General features: G+C 35.0%; 1 protein-coding gene across 19 annotated transcripts in view; it reads right to left on the bottom strand.

Moving 5' to 3' along the window:
* CHD9 (chromodomain helicase DNA binding protein 9) overlaps positions 1-16,627 on the bottom strand; it is a 223,213-nt gene that overhangs the window by 19,554 nt on the left and 187,032 nt on the right. For all 19 annotated transcript variants that reach the window (XM_072632204.1, XM_072632210.1, XM_072632202.1 and 16 more), the window contains 5 exons: positions 10,401-10,518; positions 8,542-8,599; positions 7,134-7,176; positions 4,263-4,482; positions 380-582 (listed from right to left, as the gene is read on the bottom strand). In XM_072632204.1, coding sequence (XP_072488305.1) covers positions 380-582; positions 4,263-4,482; positions 7,134-7,176; positions 8,542-8,599; positions 10,401-10,518 — 642 coding nt within the window. The remainder of the gene's footprint in view (positions 1-379; positions 583-4,262; positions 4,483-7,133; positions 7,177-8,541; positions 8,600-10,400; positions 10,519-16,627) is intronic.

The raw sequence follows: 16,627 nt of genomic DNA, 5'->3' as shown, positions 1-16,627 counted from the left end.
TTCCTAAGTCTTAGTTTAAGTTCTTCATCTTTAGAAAAAGGACATCTCCCTTACCTATTCTCATTGGGTTGTTGTGAAAATCAAATGAGGTAATATCCATAAAAGTATTTTACAGCTCTCTATACAAGCATAAGTTAATTCTACATCTTCTAGATTAAGTCCCATTATTAATCTTGCCATTTTCCCCACTAACAAATGTTTTAAATAAGTAGGAAGGTACAGATTTTAAAAAGTAATATGAAAACAAAGAAATAATCAGAATTAAAAATTACAAATGTAATTAAAGTATAAATATTTTGTGATTTGGGATAAAAATGTGACATTATGTAAGTTTTTTTTTTTTTTATCATGTTAGCACATAGAGACAGATTTTACAAACCTTCTTTGGAAGGAAGACGACAAACTCTCCTGCACATGGACATAAAAGCATATAAGTACTTCTCCAAACTATCATCAGTTTTCTTGTGCAGCCTAGCCATGGCTCTAAATTTTGTCCAGTCAAATTGTCCTCTGTCAGGATCAAATACCACTCCAAAAGTAGACACAACTCTATAAAAGTCAGCTTCCTCTCTTCTTGTCCATCTATTTTTTTATCAAGTTGAAAAAAAGAACAATACATATTTAAGAAAGTAGCACAAACAAATTTGAGTAAAGTGAACTAATCAAAACTTGTGTGTGTATGTGTGTGTGTGTGTATTCATATTACTGGTTCTTTCATTTATTCAAATATTCAGAGTTGTCTACTTCTGAATCACTCAACAAATATTTGATTACCTACTATGTACAAAGTAACGTCCTAAGCTTCGTGAATGATACAAAACTATGAAAGTTATAGTCCTTAGCCTCAAGAGGCTTGCAATATTGTAAAGGCTATGATACTTACTGTCAAATGTCTAGGATAAAAAACAGTACGGATATAATGGCAATCAAAATAGGATCTTTTGCTGTTTTTCTTTTAGTATAATCAAGTGCTTCTGACTGAACCTTGTCTTTATCAACCAAGAGTCTTTACAAGGAGTAAAGTACAGACACAAGAGTTTTTTTTAACTAGAAATAGTATATGTATTTGTATTGTTAGTTATTTTAATGTAATTAAAGATCTTCCCCACCCATTAATGGACCTGCCCATTAAAGGCAGTTTGATTAGGAAAGATTTGTGAGAAAGACCAAGCCTTTTGTTAATGAGGCACTGGTTCTCAAGGGTGGTGATGTCCTCTGGCTCTAAAAATAAATACTGAGAGTTGAGGTTTTACTTTGGGGCTTAGTTTTTGGTAAAAAGGTTGGAGTGCCATATGAGGACTCCAGGGAAGCCACTAAGGACCTCCGGCCCTTCCCCACCTCCCCTTCTCCCCTCTCCAGAACCCAAATGCCATGCTTCTCTCTTTGGTAACTATGGTCAGGCTACTGGGATTGTCTGTTGAATTCAGGCAGAGAAAGCCATGTCTGTTGACTCTGATTTCTCTGTATTTTCTTTGAAATTCAGGGTGCTGACTCCCTGAACTAACTGAATGATATACGTATTTGGTTAAAGGAATGATACATGTGCTTGGTTAAAGTGATTGTTAACCCCTTGAAAGCTGTTTTCCTTTTATGAATGCAGATCTAAGAACCTGTGATAGAAGGCCCTCCTGTGTATGTTGGAGTGTTTACTGCTACAATGGAATATATACCAAATAAGTAATAACATAAATAATATGTAGTTCAGATGGTTGAGGAATTTTATCTAGCTGGGTTATTAGAGAAGGTATAGTGGAAAAGACAGCATGTGAGTTGAGTGCTAGAAGGCAGTAAGATTTTAACAGAGGAAAATTTGGGGGGTAGGAGTAGAAGAAGAAATAGCATGTGCTTAAATCTAAAAACCAGAAGGTATCATTCACACTGGGTGAATGAGTTTTCCAGATTGGTTGCTGTATGCTGAACAGCAGGAGAAAAGAGAATTTGGGGCTAGATTGCAGATGGTCTTGAATGCTACGCTGAGAAATATAAATTTATTCTGTAGGAAATGGGGAACCATAGTAATTTTTTGAGCAAGAGTTGAAATAACTGGAAAGGAGAGGGAGGAGGGATATAGAAGAAGCAATGCTAGTTCAGAGTCTTTAACAAGTCTATATATCAGGAAGCCAAGACCTGACTGTGGATGATAGTAGTAAGAATATATCATTGCAAGACACTATGGGAAACTAAAACGTATGAGAAATGTTTCCTTCTTCAAGGAATTGTAATCTAGTTGTAAAAATAAGACATACACACATGAAAATTTAAGCTAATGCATGGTAGTAAATTAAGTGACAAATTAGCATAGAGAAATAGTACCATAGGAGTTCAGAATAGGTAAAGATTACTATAGTTTGGAGTTGTTTGGGAGTTTTCATGCATGATGTGAATATGAGCTGAACATTGAAGGATAGTTAAAATTCTGCTAGATGAAGTGTAGGATTGAGGGCATCCCAAATGGTGGGAACAACATGAGCAAAATACAGGCTTTGGAATGGTTGGAATGCAGGACACATGTTTGGGAAGGGTAGGACATAACATTGACAGATCAGGCTAGTACAGGATTGTAAAGGTTTTTGAAGATAAACCTAATTACCTTGGACTTTATATTTTATAGGTCATAAGGAGCCACTGAAGGCCTTTAACTGGAGAAGAGATTAGGAGGATTAATTTGGATGTGGTATGATGGATGGTAGATGGAGAACAACAGAAGCTGTGCTATCTGAAAATAATTACTGGAACTTCTGAATCTTAAGAAAAAAATTCCAGAAGTCTAATAGCTTCTGAGAGGTAAAAAAAAAAAAAAAAAAAAAAAAAAAAAAAAAAAAAAAAAGTTACAAGAAAGGAATTAATTTCTTCTTCACAAGGTGTCATAAATAGACCAGATCATTGCTAACCTTTGACTTTCTCTGTGTTCTCTTTCCTTCCTAGAGGATAAAATTGTTTGGATGAAGAACAAACCAGGCTTTCCTCTTACAATTCAAATAATGCATTGTTAGTTCTATTTGGTGTCTTTCTGCACTGATAGTCACTGCTTTCACACACTTTGGGGGTTAGAGGGAAATAAAGAGATAAAGTTAAATGTATTTTAACCAGAGACTGAAAGAGGAATATGTTTCTCTTTTGTACTTACAATGTAACATAAGGTTATCTTTATTTCAAATCCTGATATTTTGTAGAGCTAAAAATCCTTGTTCTCTTTGTGAATTACTTAGATGTACTTGGATGTTACAATTATGGTTAAGTTTGGATATTTCTATATATAACCCTAACTTACTATCTTTCTCAATTCTATGCAGAAGCTAAAAGGTTTGCTAGGATAGAAAACAATGAGTTCTAAAAAGACTGATTTTGGGTACACAGCATGAATGAGGTTCAGGATTATTAGATCTCAAATATCATACCCTGCTTTTGAATTTTCAGCTTTAGGCCTCACAAAAAAATGAAGAGACTACAAACAGGGAGTTTTGTTAGGAAGTTATTGTAATAAATCAATTGTGAGGTAATAACAGCCCAAAATAGAAGGCAATGAGAATGAAAAAGGATGGATGTGAATGACAATATTTAGAAACAGTAGGATTTGGTGAATCATAAGACATGATGGTCAAAACAAAGGTAAAGATTATTATTAGGTTTCAAGACTTGATGACTAAATGATGAAACAGAGAAATAAATAGGAAAGTTCGGGTGGGGAGTCAAGGTTGGGTTTGGAGCAAAGAGAACAAGGAGTAAGAAAAGATTATTGGTGCCTTTTAAGAATAAAGTTTCAGTATAATGGTGAGGACAGGTCAGAAGTGAATGGATGTCAAAGGAATGAAAATAAATTGGTCTATAAACCACAGTTTTGACTATTTGGTCATGGAAGGAAGCCAGATATATGTGAACAGTCACATATATGTAATGGCAAATGGCACCATTTACCCTTCAGATGTGAAGTAGTACTTTTGTTGTGTTTCACATTTCAGTTTTCATTAAATTTTTTTCTTTACAAGCTGAGTTCTATTTCATTGAGATTACTTTACCAGTTCTGTGTTCATTTGTATGACATGAGAAAATTTAAGTACCTACATTTTAAGTTTATCTAGTGACAAACTTTTGTTAGATACACTTGATTAATTTGCCCAGAAATTCTTTTTCTTTCAGAGTCCTTTAAATGAAATTCTTTACTCACTTAGAAACAACAATCAAGATGCAATCCTATCTCAGCACCTTCTAAAATAATTTCCAAACTACCATACTAAATATTAACATAGGTGCTCTCCTCATACCTCTGCTGTCTTTCAATTTTGGCAGCTATTTTAGGGTTAAGGGCAGCTTCTTCATAAGGAGGCTGCATCACATTGGCCTGTACTGAGAATGCTGGCTGGATCTGCAGGGCTTGTCTAGTTTTGCTAGTCCGTTGATAGGCAGTTATGAGGCGGCGCAAGCGTGTGGTCAAGGCAGACTGAGTAGGCCAATAAATCTTGTCTCCTTCCATCATTTGGCCATCTGAATTACAAAGAAAACACAAACATTAACTAATGGAAATAACTGATGTAATGCTAGAATACAAGGCAGTCACATTTTACTAAACTTTGACCAATGTTTCAAACAAAAAGCAATTATATCTTGAATTGATCAAGTTCAAATAACTATTTTTCATATCATGACAAATTCCATTTGGTAAATACAGAGCCCAATTCATTACAATGAAATTCAATAAGGTATCTAAATTACCTTGTCATTGTAGAATTACAGTATTTGAATATATTCAAAGTATAAGTATGCAACTAGCTAGTTTTGGATTCTTTGTATAAAATATATAAATATGTAGCGATATATAAACATATTTCCTTCTGCATTTGGATATAATAGGGAATGCAATGAATACCTACTGTGGAAACTCTACTGACGCAGATAAGCAACCTATCTGTAACTTATAGTCTCTTAGCTGCCTGAGTACTCTCAGAGGTTAGGTGATGGTCACAAATCTAGTTTGTATCAGTGGCAAGACATAAATCCAAGTCTTAGCAACTTCAAATGTAGTCATCCCCTTTATCTACTATGGCATACTTCTTTTAGACTGAAATATCTATTCTAATAGTCTCTAACTCATGGAGAGGAAAAAAAGAAAAGTTTATATAGAGCTCTTTAAGATCTTCAAAGCATTTAACATGCTATTTCAGTTGATCCTTACAACAACACTGCGAAGTAGGTACTAACAATCCCTTCAATTGAGGCCTGGGGATCATGCAGCTAGAAAATGTGTGAGGTAGCCTGGGTTCAAATTCAGGTCTTCTTGCCTCCAAGTCCAACGCTGCATTCATACCTAGCCACTTTCATATCTTCAGCTCTTAGGTTTGTAATATCTCCCTTGTTATTTTTCTATTTCTAGTTTAAACAAATCCAAAGCCAAAACCCTAGGAGAAATCGGATCACATGCAATTAGAAACTACTCTAACAGTTTTATCTTAATAAATTAAAATAGGAACCAGTTGCAATGCCATTTCTGCTAATGAATCAAAATGTGTTCCAATAACTCAGAAGCCTTTAGTTTAAAAAAAAAAAGATTTGCTTGGGAGACCACAATGTGATAATGCTATAACTCTACTGTCATAGGTCAAATAAAAGCCTGACAACAAAATGAAGAATCAGTCATGTTGCATGAATGAGGAACAAATCAAGTACATCCTTTGGGCTTCATCTTTAGTCAATATCAAGATAACGTAGAAGGGGAGTCTTTTGAGAGCACCCTTTGGAGGAGAAATGGAGGACATAGACAAAGGACATACAGGATAGGTAGGTACTCATGGACTGCAATCTTGATCAAGGAAAAGAAATACCCATACCAATTATATCTCAGATTCACCAAAATACTTAAGTATAAAGTTTAAGTCTCTAAATATATGTACAAATACAACAAACAAATTATTTTCTAAGAGCAAACTATTGTAAAATAAGATGCAATTATGCAAATCAATGAAGGAGGAAACTGGCAAAGCTAACCTATCTCTAGGTAAATGGGAATTGAGGTTTTGATTATTATTCAACCACTAGATGAGTGGTGGGGAACTGTGATTCAGGAAATATGTTTACATGAAAAGATTTCTTTCTGGCCAGTTTTCTGCAGATTTCATTTCCTGTTACTGATTCTCTGTAGCAGGAAGTTGGGCCATGGCTATGACCTGAAAAGGTACTGTAAAAACTGGGTGACGGAACATGGAACTTAATGTTAAGAACAGAGGACAAAATTAATTTGTTGTTAAAAGAACAGTCAAAGTGTACTTTAAACTATAAAACCTCAAAACATCAGTGTGACTAAAAACTTTTTTAAAAATTTAACTCTCAGTTTTATGAAAATCTTTGATCTAGTGATCAACAACAAATCTAAAAATTCCATTAATCTGCCAATAAGATCTCTTCATTCACTAGAAGTTATGGACCAATAAAAAGTCACAGAATTAAAGAATCATAGGATTTCAGAATTAGAAGGTGCCTTAGTCTGACCCATAACTGAGGAAGAGGATCAATTGAAATAATATTTGTAAAATACTTAAGCACGGTGCCTGCCACAGAGTAGGCACTATGTGAATGCTCATTTCCTTTCTTTTCCCTTCCCCTACTCTACAAAATACTACTAGTTCTGCCCTAAGAGGGCAAGCAGAACAAATATAATTTGTCTTTTCTATGACAACTCCTTAAATGTTTAGAAGACAACTATCTTGTACCAGACCTATCGCTCCTTCAAACTGCCTCCTCCAAAATATTTTGTCTAAGCAAAATGTTCCCAGTTACTTTAATCAGTCGTCCACCCTTGTAACTCTCCAGTTTAATATATTCTTAAAATATGGTAGCTAGAACTGAACTAAGTACAACAAATATGCTCTGACCAGGACAAATGAAAAAGGCTAAAGAGATAAAGAAATGCAAAGACTAAATAAATGTAACAAATCTAAATAAATCGATAAATGTAACAAATCTAAATAAATCTCCCTTCTAATGTGACTTGTGCCTCTCAAAATGCTGATAAAGGTACATAGAAGGTTAGGGTTGGGAGGGACCTTAGAGACTAACTAGTTCAACAATTACAAGCTTATTATAGTTTATCAATCGAATAGCAACATGATATCAGAAATTCACAAATATAAATGTATATTTACCCCCATCTGCTATTACAAGATCTCCTGGAGATGAAACATCATCCTTTAAAAGAAATCAAAATTTTGTGAGGTAGCGTTATCAGATGGTCAAAAATTATAGCAGGTCAGAACGACATACAAATCAAGAAAGAAAAGATTATAATTTTAACAATGGAGGCTCTCTCTGCTTTGTTAACTTAGAAAGGACAAAATTTTACTTTTGCTATCTCCTTTTTGGCCAAGTTCATTTTCCTTTTCTTTGTCCTCCTTCAACTGACCTCCCTGAGACATCCACTACTGAAATTTTTTTCCCTTTAGGCACTGTGGTTTTTTCTTTCTTTTTTTATCTTCTCTGCTAGCTTTTTCTCCCCTTTAGCCCCCTAAGTGAAAGTTTTCCTAAAGACCTGATCTCACCCCTTCCCCCTATTCTATTATCTCTAAACTCACTGGGTGAGTTCATATACTTCCATCTACTTTCATTACTTCAATTCACATTACTCCCAAATCCTTTTCCTAAGGGTCTGAACCTGTGTTTTAAGCCTGTATTTCAACCTTCCACAAGACATTTCCACTTGGATACACTACCATAAACTTAAATTCAGCACAACCAAAACTAAACTCATCAGGTACCAAACAAAAATCACATTCATAAGATAGAACTTTCAAAGACAAAAATGAAAAAAAAAATCTGGAGGAGCCTTAAACATGTATTTTTACTAGAGATAAAAGTCAATGAATAATGAAGACTAACTTTAAAACACTTGTTAATCATAGTTTCTTTAACTATTGGTCAAAATGGAAATATGAAAGTGATATGAAAAGGAAATCTTCCAGTGATTCCTAAAAATAGTGCAGAAGTGACCCTGGGTTCTCAAAATCGACACTAGTGGAATGTAAGGTCTGTCAGGTCTGATGAAGTTGAAAAGTTATCAGTACTGATCCAGTGACAGACTATTTGTTTGTCACCTATGTACCAGTTTGATGAATTATTTTTATCCACAGCAACTCCTAAAGATAATCTAGTAAGACATAGAGAAGGATTGCAATTTGCATTATGTAGAATCAGTATCCACACTAAAGATATTTCAGAACCTTTAATTACTGAAGTATGAAAAGGAATAATCATTATAACTTTGTTCATACTCATAAGCTTAAATCTTTGATACTGGTCACATATTACTATGCAAAAGTGAATACAATGAAAAATAAATGTGAAGCTGCTTTTATGCTATTTATATAATTTGTAATCATCAATGACTAATGTGTCCCAACTTCAACTTAAGCAAATACCTTGCCTAGTTATCTATCTTGAAGCAGAAGTGTTACATAAACTGGAAACCTATAGAATTACATGTGAAAATAAACCATACACTGAATGGAAAACCGAGATAGCTATAATTGAGGATTTAACATTTGATATAAAACGTACCTCTATGTCATCTTTAAACATAGCTGGAGCTGGTTTATATTCTGGGTCTTCCACATCCCTGTTAACATACCAATATGCATTGTAATTACTTCCATGAACAAGGTTCTCTTTGATAAGACAAATTGCAAAAGTCTAGATGAAAGAGTTATTTGGTTCATTTTCTCTAACAGAGATAGATCCTATAACTATAAAAAGCAAAGGATGGGGAATTTCAAATCATCCCCCAACTAAAGGAGACTAACAATGTCACAGTAGTGAGGAAGACACTCAGAAGGAAAGGGGTTGGCTCAAATCACCACCCATTCCTTAGGCCAGTAGTTTCCAGACTTTATAAAGTGATCTTTCTCCTCTTTAAACAAGTTTTTTTTCCCCATAAAATGATCTGCACAAATGATTTTCTTACTAGTATTTTAATAAAATTAATAATTTTAAATAATTTTATAAAACAGAATCATCTTAAGCATATAATAACATACTTAAACTCATTAAAAATCATCATTATCATAATGCAATAAGAGTGCCTATTTTTAATCACAACATTTCTCAAAACATAGACGATGTTATTAATTTTAACTGTTTTTCAACTATTAATAATTTGCATCACTTTGATGAACCAGAGGTTGCTTTATTCAGTCAAGTTAAAATACAAGAAGATAGTTTAGGTTCAAAAAATTGATTCAACAAACTATCATAAAACAAATCTTTTAAACATTCTTGATCAGATGGAAGAAAACTAAATGTGCATTTGGAAAATGAGTTTCTTATACATTTATATTTATAAATATCTAGGCCTTTAAAATAAGATTTGATTCTACAGAATGAAGTGATGGCTCAAATTTGACATCATTCGTTCACACTGTATTAAATAACCACTGACTGCACTCACTGTTGGAATACATTTGCTGTTTTAGTCTCACTTTTGCCGAATCTGATTTTAACTGTTTTCCCCCATTAATAAAGCAGATGTATTTATGTGGTAGTTGAATAAGAAAATACATAATAGGTTAGGCCACCCCTGAGTTAAGCTATTCCTATGCTTTCCCGATAACCCTGAAGAGGGCTTTATGCCTTGCCAGTGTGAAAGACTGCCATTTTGAGTTGCTATATTGTTGGTTTCAGAAAAGTCATTCACTTTTTTCCTCCTAGTGACAAAATGATGATTATAAAAGCAAATGAACAGATTATTTCACAATTCTCTATCACAATTCTCTAAGTCTCACGTTCTTATCTTTTCTTCTTCCTTCTCATATACCTAGCATGTTATGATACTTCTCTTATGACCTCCAAGTACTTGTTTCAGGGAAAAAAGTGAAGAACTCACTAAAAGAATGTGATAAATTGGTAAGGGTTGAGTTTTATTTGCTGATCACACATGACTGCTATATTTGCCTCACCACTATAGCATAACTAGTGTCTTCTGGATGAAAAACAATAACAGTATTACTTAAACATAATAAAAGGAAACTGTGGTTAAAAACATTTTATATAATTATTTCTTCTGGCCCTAACAAGAACCCTGTGAGGTAGGCAGTTACTGTATAAATAAATAATTAACCTGAATTTTCACATCTAGTAAGAAGAAGAACCAAACTTTCAACCCAGTCTATCAACTGTGAATCCAATAATATTTTGATTATATCACTTATCTTTTTATTCTTTTAACACTGCTCACTTAAAAAGTCAAATAAAAAGCCATTCAGTTTAAATACAGTTTGATAAATATTTTGAGGATCTTATTTCTCCATTGCTTATTATTTAACATCATCATTTCACATTTATATAGTATTGAACAGACCATGGAGAAATATAGATTCTGCTTTTAAAAAACTTACAATGGTACTATTAAGAATTGCACATACCCATCCATGTAATCATTTGCTCTCTGTTCAGCAGCAACTGCTTTCTCATCAGGTTTTCCTACTCGTTCCAAGAAACACAGTGCTGGGTCTGCTCTGATCGTGTTGTACTTTTCATAACCTGAAAGTACCAACAACTGTATCATTATTGTTATTTTTCTTTTTTAAAGATACAGTAAACCACAATGATTTGTTGAATCTGATTATCATAAGCTCCCTCAGGGCAGAGACTATATTGCTTTAATCTTTATATTTCTAGCATATTTCAGAATATTTTATACATAGAAGGTACTTAATGCTGAACTGATTAAAAAGATACAGGAATCTTAGTGGGCTGCAAGTTCATGAGTCAAGAGCAAGACAAGACAAAAGTTAATGTTATTCTAAACTGCATTGTGAGGTAAAGTGATCAAAGTGAGGTCTCACTCCATTTTGTCCTGGTCGGAACACATTTTGAGGTATTATGTTCAACTATGGACGCCACATTTTAGGAAGGATACTGGTAAGACCAGGAGAGTTAAAGGACTCAACAACATTCTATCAGCTGAAGTGAAACAGGATGTTTTAGCTTAAAGCAGACTAGGAGGGGGGAGGAATGGACAATATAGTATCAAAATTATCTGAAGAATTATAAAATGGAAAAGAAATTAGATTTTTTTCTGCTTGGCACCAAAGGGTGGAATTAGGAGTAATGGGTAGAACCTGTTGAGAGGCAGATTTCATCTTAATGTATGGAAGCACTTCCTTATCACTAGAGCTGTCCCCAAATGGAAAGGGCTGCCTTTGGAAGTACTGACTTCCCTTCATTAAAGGTCTCAGATGAAGGCTAGATGATGACTTCTTATTGGGCAAGTTGTAGTGGGGATTCTTATTCAAGTTATGGTTTGGACTAAATGGCCTCTGAGGTGCCTTCCAATTCTGGGATCCCATGTGACTCACAACATCTCTGAGTCCAGGATGTCCATTACTACTGAGTCCATTAGTACTAATAGCAGCCCAGAGAGGAGAGATAAAGCCTGTGCTTTGGCTCCTGGTTGTTGCCTAGTCAAGGATAGTCAGCAATACTGATTACTGTAGGCTCTAAGAAAGGAATAAAGCAAAGATTCCAACTCTTATCAGCTCCCCAAAAGGGGAGACAGTCAAGATTATTGTTCCCTGAAGTTTTTGGGGAGTTCTAAGAAGGTCCCAGCAAAGAGTCATTGCTTCAGTTTCCAGTGATAAAGGAGAAACAGAGACTCCAACCTATCTGACCACTCCTCCACCTCCTTTGGTGGCTCATTATCTACATCAGAGCTTCTTAAACTTTTTCCATTAGTGACCTCTTTTTGCTCAAGAAATTTTTACACTACCCTTTGGTATCTAGGTGTATATAAAAAAGGTGTACAAATCAAACATTTACTGATAATAAGTCATAAAGAAATTTATTTTAAAATAATTCTTTGGTATTTTTATAATTTTACCATTTATTAAAGATGAAAGCAAATTTGCATATTAATGAAATAGATGTGCTTATTTTTACATAAAGATTAAATTATGATAGAATATTTGATACTGCAGGACATAGAGCATCTGATGTTTTTCAGAATTGTTTGATATTTTGATTTTATAACTGTCAATGCTGAGAATGTTGCTTTGCCTAAATACATAGTACAAAATCGCAGAAGTACATTTCAGAAATTGTTGGGAATTCTACCCTAATCCCAAGCCAAAATTCCTTTAGGGATTTTGTATGTACAGTAAAAAAAAAAACACCGTAATTCATAACACACAATAGTCTTGAATCTGAGCCAAACTCTTTCTGGCAGTGTTCACTGGCATTGTGAGGCATGATGACATGTGTAGTACAAAGTGCGCATGTTGAGTGTTCAGAACCAAGGCTGCAGTAAAGTTGCATGATGCAATGGGCAAGTGCTGCCAGAAACACCTCGGATTCATTATGCATTTGAGTTTGAATTTTCAGTTGTTGCATGTTAAGAAACCTTTTACTGTTGCTAAATTTTTCGAGGCTCCCACATTCAGTGACCCCATAAGGAGCTGAGAACCACAGTTTAAGAAGTATTGATTTACATCACATCCCAGAAATGTGGATATTTGCCAAAGTTCTGTTCTAGACTCTCATCTCTTCTGTCTGTACACTTTCTTATTAACTTCATCAGCTCCCATGTCTTTAAGTATCAAGTCTAGGCAGATGACTGAGATCTAAATATCCAGTCCAATTCTTTCCCATGAGTGATCTTCCATAACCAATTCCCTACTGGGCATTTCAAACAGGATGTTCCACAGACCACTCAAAGTCAACATGTCCAAAACTGAACATATCCTCTCTCCTTCCAAACTTCCCTATTTCTGTCAAAGGCACCAACATCTACCTAGTCTCTCATTTTCATAATCTCTGTATTATCCTTGACATCTCATTTTCCTTCATCCCACATATTCCATCAGCTGTCAAATCTTGCTATTTCTACCTCCACTTCTGTTACATATGATTCCTTTTTATTTATTTAGCTACCACCTTAATTCAAGACCTCATTACCTCTTATTTAGATTATTCCAACAGCTTCCCAACTGGCCTCTTAGCCTCAAATCTCTTACCACTTCAGTCAAACCTACACACACCAATGCAAAACTAATATTCTTTAAAATACCTAGCAATGTGAATGCCCACTCAATTTCAGTGGCTTCCATTTGTGTTAAGAATAAAAATATAAATTTCTCTGCATAGCTTTTAAAGCATTTTATAACCTGGTTCCCCCCAATCTTTTCAGCCTAATTGCACGAAAAGTTTCCTTTCCACACTCTTGTGATCCAGCTAAACCTGCCTTTTCTGTTCTTTTCTGTATATCATGTCTTTTGCCTTTGCTCTCATCATCCTGCATGCCTAAAATGCACTCCCTCCTAACCTCTCTGGCTCATAGAATCCCTCTCTTCCTTTAAAATATAACTCAAGCAACATGAAACTTTTCTTCACGCCCAGAATGCCAATGCCTTTCCTCTCAAATTGACTTGTGTTTTAACTAGTTTTTATTTAGTCTCTGAAGGCTTTTTCTATCCACACATAGACATGTACATACATATACACATGTGCACAGATGTATGTAAAGACACATACGTTTATGTGTGCATATATCTTCCCTGTTGGAATATAAGCATTTGTAAATAGGAATGCTTTCATTAATTCTACCTTTATCCCCAGAATGTAGCACATAGTAAATGCTTTAAATAGTTATCGGCTGAATTACAACTCTAAAAAGATCATGAGGTAGGGACAGGACAATATGAAAAGATAACATAAAAAATGATAAAAGAATTGAGGATGATATTCTATTGAGGATGATATGGAGGGCAATACTTCTACAGTGACTTGCATAGAACGCACTATGTTTGTCGATGGTCAAAGTACAGGCTAGTCCCATTCCTTGTTGTGTTCATCCTTCATTTTCGAAGATCCTGACATCAGAGAAATGATAAGGAAGGAAGGAAGGAAGAAAGGAAGGAAGGAAAGGAGGGAGGGAGGGAGGGAGGAAGGACATGTAGCAAGTAAACCCCACTCGGGCAGCTCTGTCTACTTACATGTGTTCATGCTTCACTGCCAAAGAAGACCATGCCATCAGAGAAATAATGACATGGCTTGCACTAGATTTTGTTTTGAGTGAGGGAGGGCTGTGCAGGTCACCAGCCTCACTTTCTCCTCCTGAGCCATCTGGATCCAGTGACAAGATATTCATCAGGATGACTGGAGATGGCCCAGGATGCAATTGGAGACCTTGGCCTTTTCACATACTCACTTAGGGGGAGGTAACGCCCATTGAGTAGACAGGCCTCTATAAGAATCAGTCCCGTTCCTTAAAGAGAAGGTAAAAGAACTTGAAGAACACTTCATGCTCTAGATTATCAGGGAGAATGGCATTTCTTTTAAAAATAAGGGAGGGAAATAGCTTAATGCCACAACAAAAAAAGAATCAACAAATGCAGAAGGAATTCTTGATCTGTCAGCAAGTTAAATGGTGAATGGTTGTGACACATAAGAGAAAAGAAAGTATTACTAGTGAACATGAAAGTCTACATGAGGAAGAGACATCTGGTCCCTCTCAGGAAACAGGTCCTTGCCCTTCAAGGAATAATTCTGTAGATCCTTAGGTAGGCTGAGAGAGCAAGGGTTAGAGGAAGAAGAGATAGATGTGGTAGCTGGTGATTCTATTAGGGGAGGACTAAAGCAGGTATTTGCCTCATTGATGACAACAAAAGAGAGGTCTAGTATTATCCCAAACTAGACAAACAACTTCCTGAAACCAGCTAATAAACATGATGGCTGCTACTTCATGTAAGTACAAATGATAGTCTGAGAAGGGATCAAAAAAGTACTGGTAAGGATTATGATATATTGGAGAAGAAACGGGCAACATCAGTTGGTGATGTTTTCATCATTGCTGCTGATCACAGGCAAGTACTTCAGAAATAAAGGCAAATGAAGAAAATAAACAGTTCAAGAGAAGAATATACGTGAATGAGATTTCACTTTTGTACCCTGGTTTCAATATAGAGCTTATGGGCTCCTAGCCAGAGAAATGCATTTGCCTAAGAAAAAGGAAAAGGATACATAATCCAAAATATTCACGGTAACTCTTTTTGCTATAATAAAAAGCTTTAAACTAAGGAGGGGGGGGGAGCCCATTGGGGAATGGCTGAATAGATTATGGTATATGAATATAATCAAATATTACTGTACTGTAAGAAATGGTAAAAGTGAAAATTTTAGGGAAACCTGGGAAGATTCGTATGAACTGATGCAAAGTAAAGTGACCAGAACCAAAACAATTTATACAATAACATCAATAATGTAAAGATAAGCAACTCTGAAAATTTAAGAACTCTGATCAATGCAGGGATCAACCACAGTTTCAGAAGACTGATGAAGCATGCTGCACGCATCCTGACAAAGACACAATAGACTCAGAATACTTAATAAAACATACTTTCAAGAGAGGTCAATGCAGGAATTTCTTTTACTTCACTTATGCACACTTGTTAGAAAGGGTTTTTTTTTTTTTTCCAATTCAAAGGATAGAGTTCTCAGGCGAGACAGAGTTAGGGGTAGGGTTGCCAAAAAACCAAAACAAACAAACAAAAAATCAAATAAGGGTCATTGAAGTATTTTTAAAAAGTGCATAAGAGAGGAAGAAGGCCAGCAGAAATCACAGACAAGTAGACTGGCATTTAAAGTCATAAGGTAAACTTATTATATACTTAGAAAAGCAAGCTTTATATAATAGAGACCTGCAATTTCATGTGTAATCAGTATGTATGTATACTATATATATGGAAATGCTAATTTTATTTGGTGACTTTTTTTAAATTTTATTTTGGTTCAAAATTTTAAAAAATAAAAATAATTCAATTGCCTAGTGTTCTGAAAATTTAATGAAAAGCGCTTTAAACTGAAAAGAAGGTGGAAGAAGAAAACTGCTTGTTATATTCACTAAGCCAAATACTATCAGCAATAATTTATAATATAAGAAAAATAGAAGAAAAACCCACAATTTACAGAAAACAAAAGCAAGAGAGAGTAGTGTCTTGTCCTCAGATGGATCTACAACTTCTACAAAACATGAGTAACAATCAAATGAATGACCTTGGGGAAGACACTTACTATCTCTTGGGCCTCAGTTTTTTACACAGCTGTAAACTGTAGGAATTAGTTTAGGTGGTCATTGACATTCTGTCCAGTCCTAGGATCTATGATCTTGTAAAACAGAGTTCTTAAAGCAAAGAAGCAAACTTAACATCAGGTGCCACTGAGACTTTTGGGGAAATGAAATCTATGACTGGAACATAGCCCCAGAAACGTATGTTTGATTCAAAAGAACAGGAGAGATTAAAAGGTCACCAATCTGATCATGTCACTACATAGTTCCAAAACCTTCAGAGGCTCCCTTTTGTCTCTAAGATAAAATCTAAACTTCTCAAGTTGACATTTAAAGTCCTTCACAATCTGACTCCAGTCTGCCTTTCTGGGGTTACTTTATATAATTTCTCTTTACGAACTGTATGTTCTAACTAGTTTGTCTCACTCGCTATTCCCTAAACTAAGAGTATTCTAGCTCCAACCTCCATGCCTTTGCATCATACTCATTGGCTCACTTTTGCCTCTTGGCATTTCTAGCTTCTTTTCAGCTTCAGCTCATATACTAACTCCCAAGTGTAGCCCTTCCTGATCCTTGTTGGTTTTGTCT

Source organism: Notamacropus eugenii, chromosome 1, assembly GCF_028372415.1.
Source record: "Notamacropus eugenii isolate mMacEug1 chromosome 1, mMacEug1.pri_v2, whole genome shotgun sequence".
In the NCBI taxonomy this organism is placed as follows: domain Eukaryota; kingdom Metazoa; phylum Chordata; class Mammalia; order Diprotodontia; family Macropodidae; genus Notamacropus; species Notamacropus eugenii.
This window is presented reverse-complemented; position numbering and strand designations above follow the sequence as displayed.